The sequence below is a fragment of the Triticum dicoccoides genome, chromosome 3B (assembly GCF_002162155.2).
Source record: "Triticum dicoccoides isolate Atlit2015 ecotype Zavitan chromosome 3B, WEW_v2.0, whole genome shotgun sequence".
NCBI lineage: Eukaryota > Viridiplantae > Streptophyta > Magnoliopsida > Poales > Poaceae > Triticum > Triticum dicoccoides.
Window position 1 is genome coordinate 258,667,435 of NC_041385.1, and position 10,014 is coordinate 258,677,448.

At 46.6% G+C, this 10,014-nt stretch overlaps 1 protein-coding gene across 1 annotated transcript in view; it reads right to left on the minus strand.

Annotated features, from left to right (window-relative positions):
- Positions 1-8,941: 8,941 nt before the first annotated feature.
- The window catches only part of LOC119275817 (SUN domain-containing protein 1-like), a 4,840-nt gene continuing 3,767 nt past the window's right edge, over positions 8,942-10,014 (minus strand). The window contains exon 2 of the mRNA XM_037556740.1: positions 8,942-9,451. Within this exon, the coding sequence (XP_037412637.1) occupies positions 9,146-9,451 (306 nt within the window). The 3' untranslated portion in view covers positions 8,942-9,145. The remainder of the gene's footprint in view (positions 9,452-10,014) is intronic.

The window sequence follows — 10,014 nt, forward strand, 5'->3', positions numbered from 1 at the left end:
AGATTTGGATTGGGGGAGGGGAAAACGTGGGAGCGAGTGGGGGAAGTGGGTGCGTTGGGGGTTAGGGTTTGGTCGCCCAGGGGGTTATGGAGGAGTGGGAGGGCTGGCCGGCTGGGCCGGCCTGGCTAGCAGCTGGGCTGACGCCGAGATGGGGGGGTTGCTCTTTCCTTTTTCTGTTAGTTTTGTTTTTTTGTTTTTGTTCTTTTCCTTTGTCTTTATTTTCTTTTCTGTTTCCTCACATTTCCTAAACATTTTAGTTTTGGAAAAATACCTAGGTTGCGCCTAATTTAGTAAACTTAATTATGTCACATTTCGAACATTTTTGTTCTAATATTTGAAAACTTTTATTGTTTGTCAAAAATTCAAATTTGATTTTGAAAAGTTTTGATCCAACGCGAGATTAGCAACAGTAACCAAGGTGATGTGGCATCGTTAATGTGGGATTACTGTAGCCTAATTATCCGGGCGTCACAAATCTCCTCCACTACAAGAAATATCATCCCGAGATTTAAGAGGGGAGTAACGGGGAAGGGATTTGGTTACGGAATTCTAACGACTCTTCTCGGTCTTGATTGCTCTTCTCTAAGAGGTCGATCCATAATGTTGATGTCTTCATACCTCGGCTTCAGGTCATCATGATGAAGTCGTCATCCTTTCTTCGGAGTCTTCATTGTACGTATGAAGGATAAGGGGTAACTTCGGAAGAACGGACCTCTGAAAGGTCGACTATCTAGTTGATAACATCGGGGATGGTAGCGGAAAGTAACTCTCGAATGGAAACTTAAGACAATATCGAGAGCAAAGTAAGTAGGTACCATGAGAAGTTTCGAGCGGGTAGGCAATCGTTCGATGCCTGAAACAAAGTGTGAAACGGGTCCAGAGCAACGAGAATAAGTATTGCGTCTGATACCAGATTAGAACATCTCTAGGAAGGTGGCTAGTGATCTTCATACGAAGCCAATCGTGAGGAATAACTTCGAAGATAGGGGTATAGAGGAGAGTCAGGTTTCGATCATGTGGAACTGTGGGTTATGGGCCCACCATGTGGGTTAAAAGTAGAAAGGGCGGTGATATTTTGCACAATCATGATAACAAGGCATGTCGGAGGCTAGCCTATCAATTATGTCGGCAACGTCGGTACGAAGGGCGAGAGACGAAGAGAACCATTTTCCTGCTCGTTGAATGAGGCAGACCAATAGGCAAAGTTCTCGTCCATCGGTGGCTACCGGAATGTCATCAACAGTAGTAACAGGGTCTTGCTGATAGAATTGTACACCGAGGGGTTTACATAAGCAGGAGAATATTACTGCTAGATCATATAGATCACAAGAAAGGTTAAACCAAACAATGGAAAGGAAAAATATGATTATTAGATTAAACAGAACAATGGAAAGGAAAATGTGTTAAAACACCTATTTCAGGGGTATATCCTTCCCAAGGACAAGCAGAGCATGATATCTGTGACTGGATATAATGTCGAAAACCCTTTAGGTAAGGGAGAGAAATTTCATGACATTACCCATACAACGGTGTTTGGATAATTGAGTAAGAAACATTTAGCATTGGGCTTCAAATGTTCTTGTTGAAAATCGGAGTGCCACATACATGCTTCGAGATAGCATTGACATGGTCTTCAAGCAAAGGTCGGACTTTGGATACTCAATGGATTCATTAGGAACAACTTATAGAATAAGTCTTTCAATTTCCTCATGAAAGAATGGTTAACATTGATAAAAGGAAGAACTATAACAATAGGCCCTCCAGCCAGGTGTGCTAGGCACGACATCACCTTACCGGATCATATAAAGACCAACGTTATAACTCTTGGAAAATGCGTCCCAACCATCATATCTGACCGGGATTCATATCTGATTGGTGTTAGGATATCTCAGACTCAGGATGCCTGAGAAGAAGGGGTGCAACACAATTGATGAGATGACATTATATGATTCTCGGGAAATGAACTATGGAAGCGAGTTTCGAACAAGGGTTCATCATTAAGCCAAGGAGAGGATGAGGAGGTGGCTGGTGGACTCAGCGATAATTCAACGAGATATCCAAAAAGATGGATCTCCACAATTATGTGGATAAGGAGATAACATTTATCAGATCAATTGATATAATGAAGTATGTTTGAGGAAAACACACACAATTAAACATTGGTTGAAAGGTGCGCCCGAAACATGGGTTGGGTTGCACAACCAATGTCAGAATGGTGATTCAATAATCAATAGTCTAAGAATGAACGGCCGACCATTAACTTCAAAGCAATAGGGTTGCTAGAAGGGCAAAATCCAAACAGCACCGTTCACTTGTTGGTACCCCGGTTGGAATCAACACGAGGACCAAGAAAGAATGGTGATGGTGAGAAGTATCACTATACCAAGAACTCTTAAGAGGTGGAGCAATCCTCACAACATCCTTGTCATAAAAGACATTAATACTTCAAGGTAGAACATCATACAAGCTGGATAGCAAGTTGCATCCATAACATGAACAATTTTGTGTTGGGGGAAGGCAAGAATGTTGTCGATGATAACACAATCATCGAGGGGCAAAGATGGTATTTCCCATCATGTATTTGATTGATATCCTAGAAGAGCTCAAAATGTTGATGATGATCATGACACAATTGTCGAGAGATTTCATGCAGGTGTAACGATCGACGATGACATCAAGTCAAAGGAATGATGAAGCGAAAGGTTATTGGAACCAAGGATTAGACACATACTCGAAATCAAGCTTGCTATTCAAGGAGAAATGATATGACGAGGAAGATCAGCATCGGGTTAGCTCGTCACCGAAATTTGTGCTCCGTGAAGAAGGACCAGGTAGCACAGTTAAAAATTAGCACAATAATGATATAGTCAATCAGGCTAGGAATGAAGTGATCGGGTACAAACTCGTAAGCAAGGAAGATTGCTGAGAATGGTTGAATCGTTGAATGGACACGATTCAGTTATCGGTGTACTCGAGTGACTAACCAATCAGAACCCAGGAAAAATTGGAATCGGTGAGAATGTAGTACATGATGAAGAACTCATAAGAAGTTATGTTGCTCCTGGTAATCTCGAGATACCAGGGGGTAATACTCGACGACAGATCAAACTGGAGGTTGTACTGGGGTATTGCTCCGTAGAAGACAAGTGCATAAACTTGCACAGGAAATGGTATTTAAAGGAGAACATGGTCGAAACCATGATGCAAAAGGCCAGATCCCAGATATAAGATGAACTTATACCAAGCGAATAATTATTTTTTAAAAGAAGCTATAATGATAAGATCTATATCGTTTCCATGGGCATGAACACAAAGTTCAAGGTCGACTCCCACTTCTCCAATGCATAATCTTTCATTCACTTCTCACTTTCGACGAAGTTGTAGTAATTTTTTTTCTGGCATAATACCAGTAGAGGATGACCCGTAGACATTTCCGGGTTCACCTCGGATTAGCGGAGGCATTTGGTTCAACCCATCGGGGCATCTTAGGAACATATACCACAAACTTCAGTAGCAAATAACTCAAGCTCGGAAGCAGAGCATGGTTGACAAAAGCAGATGATACAACTTACCAAAAGGCCTTATGTACCAGGGGAAGAATTCAAGGTTTTGAGAATATGCCGGAACGGTCGAATAATAATCCACAAAAGGATCTAGCGGACCGCAAAGAATCGGATGCGAGTACCGATACTCAACCAAAAGAAGAAAGAATGCAAGGAGATCAGATTATAGAAACAACTGACTAATTCAATCAAATGCAAAGGAATTATGATTTCCAAATCAAGAGATCAGAAGTAAATGCTCTGATCAAGGATGGATAAGTTGAATAGGCTTAGGGGTACAATTGATGGAAATTTGATTGGTCGAGATCCAGCTCATGTTTAAAATGACGTCTGAGCCAGAAGGATGAATTCTAGGATCTGATTGAGGATTGAGAGCACTCACAAAATATTGAATCAAAGGACTCGAAATGATAGTGACAAAGGATGTCAACGGAGATTGCTAGAAATATGGAATTAACAATAGTGCCGGAAGGCAAGGAATTCAGGAGCAATAGGTTGTTGAGGATTTTCAGAAAACCGAATAGTATTCTGAAGAATTTTGTGAAACAGATGAACAACTAAGGAGGAACGAATCCTCGATAAGTGTGAGGAATTATTCGTAGAGGTATTCATGCGGCAAAGACCTGTAAAGCAATGCCACAAGGGATTCTTAGAAAGTCGGAGAACAATTTGATGCGCCTTGTAATAACAAGAGCAGCTCGGAATGAAAGTAAGAACGACAAGTGTATGTATTTATCCATAGGGATATATCGGTGGTACGGGATTGCAAAAGTGACGGGCACATAGTCTCGAGAGAACTTCAGAGAGTATCTTCGGAATCTTCTGGTGCAGCAAGCGATCATCTGGAGTGAGGGGCTCTCCGGGAGAAAGTATTTTCAAGAACCTAAGGTTAGTTTTTTTCGCAAAATCATTTAACCCGAATAGAAGAGAGATCAGAGTCCCAGAGTATAGACGAGGAATAGAAGATCCTAATACCACCCAATGGAGACATGGGTCCGTAAGCCACACAGCCATGTTAGTAAAAGTTTTGCAATGACTAGGCTCGACTTCGGCCAAGGAGTTTGGAAGGGGGATTCCTACAGGCAGTCGGCTCTGATACCAACTTGTGACGCCCCCGATTCAATCATACACTAATCATGCACGCAAACGTGTACGATCAAGATCAGGGACTCATGGGAAGATATCACAACACAACTCTAAAAACATAAAAAAAGTCATACAAGCATCATAATACAAGCCAGGGCCTGAAGGGCTCAAATACAAGTGCTCAATCATAGACTAGTCAGCGGAAGCAACAACACAAGTTGCTATAAGATGGCTAGCACAAACTAGGATACAGATCGAAAGAGGCGCAGGCCTCCTGCCTGGGATCCTCCTAAACTACTCCTGGTCATCGGCGGCCTGCACGTAGTAGTAGGCACCCTCGGTGTAGTAGGGGTCGTCGATGATGGTTGCGTCTGGCTCCTGGGCTCCAACATTTGGTTGCGACGTCCGAGAAGAAGAGGAAAAGGGGGAAAAGAGGAAGTAAAGCAACCGTGAGTACTCATCCAAAGTACTCGCAAGCAAGGATCTACACTACATATGCATGGGTATCTGTGTAAAGGGGCAATATTGGTGGACTGAACTGCAGAATGCCAGAATAAGAGGGGGATAGCTAGTCCTGTCAAAGACTACGCTTCTGGCAGCCTCCATCTTGCAGCATATAGAAGAGAGTAGATGGTAAGTTCACCAAGTATCATCGCATAGCATAATCCTACCCGATTATCCTCCCCTCGTCGCCCTGTGTGAGAGCGATCACCGGGTTATATCTGGCACTTGGAACTGTGTGTTTTATTAAGTTCCGGTTCTAGTTGTCATAAGGTCAAGGTACAACTCCGTGTCGCCTATTACCGTGGACACGGCTATTCGAATAGATCAACTTCCCTGCAGGCGTGCACCACATTACCCGACACACTCGATCCCTCTGGCCAGGCACACTTTCCCGGGTCATGCCCGACCTCAGGAGATCAACACGTCGCAGCCCTACCTAGGCTCAACAGAGAGGTCAGCACACCGGTCTAAATCCTAAGCGCGCAGGGGTCTGGGCCCATCGCCCATTGCACACTTGCACGTTGCGTATGCGGTCGGAAGCAGACCTAGCCCCCTTAATACAAGCGCAGGCTTACGGTCCAATCCGGCGCGCGTCGCTCAGTCGCTGACGTCAAAAAGAGCTTCGGCTGATACCACGACGCTGGTTGCCCATATCTTGTCCCACGTGGCGGTTAGTGCATATAAGGTCAACGACCCAACTCAGATCAAATTCCAAGATCTCGTTAAGCGTGTTATTATGAAGTAACCGCGGACACCGACCAGGGCCAGGCCCACCTCTCACCTAGGTGGTCTCAACCTGCCCCGTCGCTCCGCCACAAAGTAACCGTAGGGGGCCGTCGGGAACCCAGGCCCACCTCTACCGTGATGGAGCCACCTATCCTTTCAGCCCCCACATCGGAATCACTTGCGGGTACTCTACGAGCCGACCCGACTTTAGTCACCACATGTATCATATAATATGTATGTAAGTATATACCCGTGATCACCTCCCGAGTGATCATGACCCGGTAGTATAGCATGGCAGACAAACAAGAATGTAGGGCCACTAATGGAATACTAGCATCCTATACTAAGCGTTTAGGATTGCAGGTAAGGGTAGCAATTGTAGCAATAATGACACACTATGCAGCAGAATAGGATTAACCGAAAGCAGTAACATGCTACACTACTCTAATGCAAGCAGTAGAGAGAAGGAATAGGCGATATTTGGTGATCAAGGGGAGGCTTGCCTGGTTGCTCTGCAGATAGAAACGGACCCTTGAAGGTGAAGTAGTCGATCACTGGTTCAACCGCGGTCTCGGGGTCTAGCGAGAGAAGAGGGGGGACAAACAATAAATATAATGCAAACATATGCATGACGATGCATGACATGACAAAGAGCGGTTTTAGGTGTGCCCTAACGCGCTAGTAGGTGATACCGGCGAAGGGGGGAAACATTCGAGAAAGTATTCCCGGTGTTTTGTGTTTTCGGACAGACGGATCAGAGGGGGAAAGTTGCCTGTCCGCTATGCCAGGGATGTGTGGCACACGAGCGGGCTGCGTATTCGGATTTGTCTCGTTGTTCTGATCAACTTTTATGTACAAAGTATTTTCATCCGAGTTACGGATTATTTTATATTAATTTTTTAAAATTTAAAGTCATTGACAGACTAACTAACTATCAGATTAACTAAATTAATTAGTTAATTAGATTAACTAACAAAGGTTAATTAGGTTAATTAATTGTCCTAGTTAATTAATTATATATTTTTAAATTTTCTTTTTTATTTTTTAAACGTTCAGGGGGTGGGGCCCCCTGTCATATGCCCCAAGGCCTAACGGGCGTTGGGCGCAGCCCGAACGGGCGGTGCGGGTGAAGCCGCCACCCGCCCGGTAGTGGGGCGAGGCCGGAGCGGGGGCCGAGCAGGCGCGCCGACACAGCCGGCCGGCGCGGGCGCGTCCGGGGCCATGGTCCTGGCAGGGAGAAGGGGGCGAGCAGGGACGCACGGACGAGGCGGCAAGCAGCAGAGGCGGGCGGAGGCCACGGGGGATGCGTGGGCGGTTGGCGGAGGGAAACGTGGTGGAGGCCAAGGTCGGGCGCCGGTGGAGGTGGCTGCGGACAACGGTGGGGCATTAGCGGGGGCCGGTCGGATAGCGCGTGGGCGAGGCGCACGGCGACGCACGCGTGCGGCGCAGGGGTGGCCAGATGCACGGCGGGCAGCGGCTCGGCGATGCGGGCGTGAGCAGTGCGCGGTCGGGCAGTGCGGGCGCTTGGCCAGCGACACGGTGAGGCTGCGCGAGCAGCGGTGAGGGCGGCCAAGGGCATGGTCGGGCGGTGCGCGTGGAGGCAGCATGCGGAGAAAGCAGCAACGCAGCAGCCAGCAGCAGCAGGAGGAAGAGCAGCAGCAGCAGCTAGGCAGGTCCGCGGCGCGGTGCAGACGAGCACGGCGCGTGCGCGCGCGTGGACGAGCGGCCGGAGCGGACGACGAGTGCGGGGAGAGGAGGAGAGGCTGGGGGCCTCACCGGGGTTGTAGGGCACGGGGCAGTGGGGCGTGGGGAGGACGACGGGGACGAGGTGGCGACGGTGAGGATGGCGACGATGGCATAGGCGAGCGGCTTGAGGAGGAGACGAGGAGGCCTCGGTGAGGTCTTCGGGCGGCGATGATCCAGCGTACGGCGACGAGGCAATGGGGACGGCGTCGAGGGGGTTTCGTCCCCGATCCAGATTTGGATCGAGGGAGGGGGAAATGTGGGAGCGAGTGGGGGTGGGTGCGTTGGGGGTTAGGGTTTGGTCGCCCATGGGGTTATGGAGGAGTGGGGGGGCCTGGGCCGGCTGGGCCGGCCTGGCTAGCAATTGGGCTGACGCCCAGATGGGGGGGTTTGCTCTTTCCTTTTTTTGTTAGTTTTGTTTTTTGTTTTTGTTCTTTCCCTTTGTCTTTAATTTTTTTTCTGTTTTCTCACATTTCCTATACATTTTAGTTTTGGAAAAATATCTAGGTTGCGCCTAATTTAGTAAACCTAATTATGTCACATTCCGAACATTTTTGTTTTGATATTTGAAAACTTTTATTGTTTGTCAAAAATTTAAATTTGATTTTGAAACGTTTTGATCCAACGCGAGATTAGCAACAGTAACCGAGGTGACCTGGCATCGTTAACGTGGAATTGCTGTAGCCTAATTATGCGGGCGTCACAATCTCGCTGTGGTGGTGGTTGCTAGGGTTTGTCGGCGACGGGGGAGCAAAGCTTGCTCGATGTGGACGGCGAGTTTGGATGAGGACAGCCCCGCCGCACGATCGGCTTAAAAAAGGACAACCGCCATCGCTGGCGCGTGGGCCAGTGGTCATAAATTAAGCGCGTGGGGACCGCGAGAAGGCGCGCGTGGCGTCCACGCCGACGGATTTGGGACGCAAATTTGGGCCGCAAATGCGTCAACGCGGACGCGAAGCTGACGTGATTTGGGTCTGGGTCGGCACGTTGGGCCGTCACTTTTGTCCATGCCGACCCAAACGGATGCAGGCGGACGAAATGGGTCAGCCCTTTGGAGTTGCTCTAAGATGCCAAAAAAATCCAACCAAAATTTAAGAATATTGAGAGTAGATCTCTCTAATTTGCACCAAAATTCCAAGTCTGGATTCGGCGGTGGAACCCGACCTTCTGTTTGGTCGTATGGAAAAGAAAGTACAAATTCGATCAGAAAAAAAGGAAAAAGATAGGCAACTCTCACAGGAGTCGCACAGGGTAGAAGCATTTTTCTTTTGCCTGAACTTGCCTTTTCAAGCTTACTAAGTTCAATCAACAGCCAACACTGATGCGCCAAAGAGTTACTGGCCGTTCGCGCATGGCAAAAACTGAACATCTGGACTAAATCACTAGAAAATGTGCAGCAAACAGTCAATTTAACTTTTTACAGAGTGTGGATGACATAATCCTAGACTGAAACTAGCAAACGCCCAGAGAAATGGCCCTAAAGCAAAACAGATACAAAAGAGGTGGAAGGATTCTCCATCTCATCAGGGCAGTGGACTAGCGATAACTGGCGTGACAGGCTCGTGCCCATGCACCCGGATGCGGTAAATGCACGTCAGCACGGAGCTTCCATGGTTTGAAGTGAAGTCCAGCCTAACCATGTTGACGACACCGACATCTGGGGCAGTTATATCGAATGTCTGGATATTGTTCTTGGCTAGGTCGTAAGTGAACTCAGTCAAGGCGTACATCTCTGCAGCATGGTTTGGTGGGGTCTCGGTATGTGTTCCTTGGTACCATCCGGATAGCCGGCAGTCCTTTGGAGCAGTGGACATGTCATACGCCACATCCTGCATGCCATACAACATTGTAAGTATAATAGCTTTGAACAGAGTGAAAAATATCCAAGACCAAATTACGTATTTAACCTAGGGCAGTGAATTGAACACGTAATGAGTAAGAAATATTTCATCAGTAAAACTCTCAAATGGAACTTGAATATGAATAAATTGTGTGCAAACATGAAAATAAATGACTAGGTTGATATTCACAGCTGTGTAATTTGGTAACCGGGTGCACAGACTTGCAGACTGTAGAGGACATATGGGAGTCAGATGAAACAGCTAAGATATAAATATATTGACAAAGGTTTCAAAACCAACTATTTTAATTTTCTTTGTGGTTGAAATAGATACTCAATATGTGTGCTCAAACAAATGTATCGAATTTGCAAAAAAAAATAAACTTGATATATGGTGCTAATTTCCACCATTTTAATTACAGTTTTTTCTTCTTCTTTATGGTAACATAACCAGTATCCCAACACCATGAATTTATCAGCAGGTACTTTAGATTAAGCATGACCATAAAAAGAAAGAAACGGCAAGCCCCTTTTTACAGTATAATGTGTCTT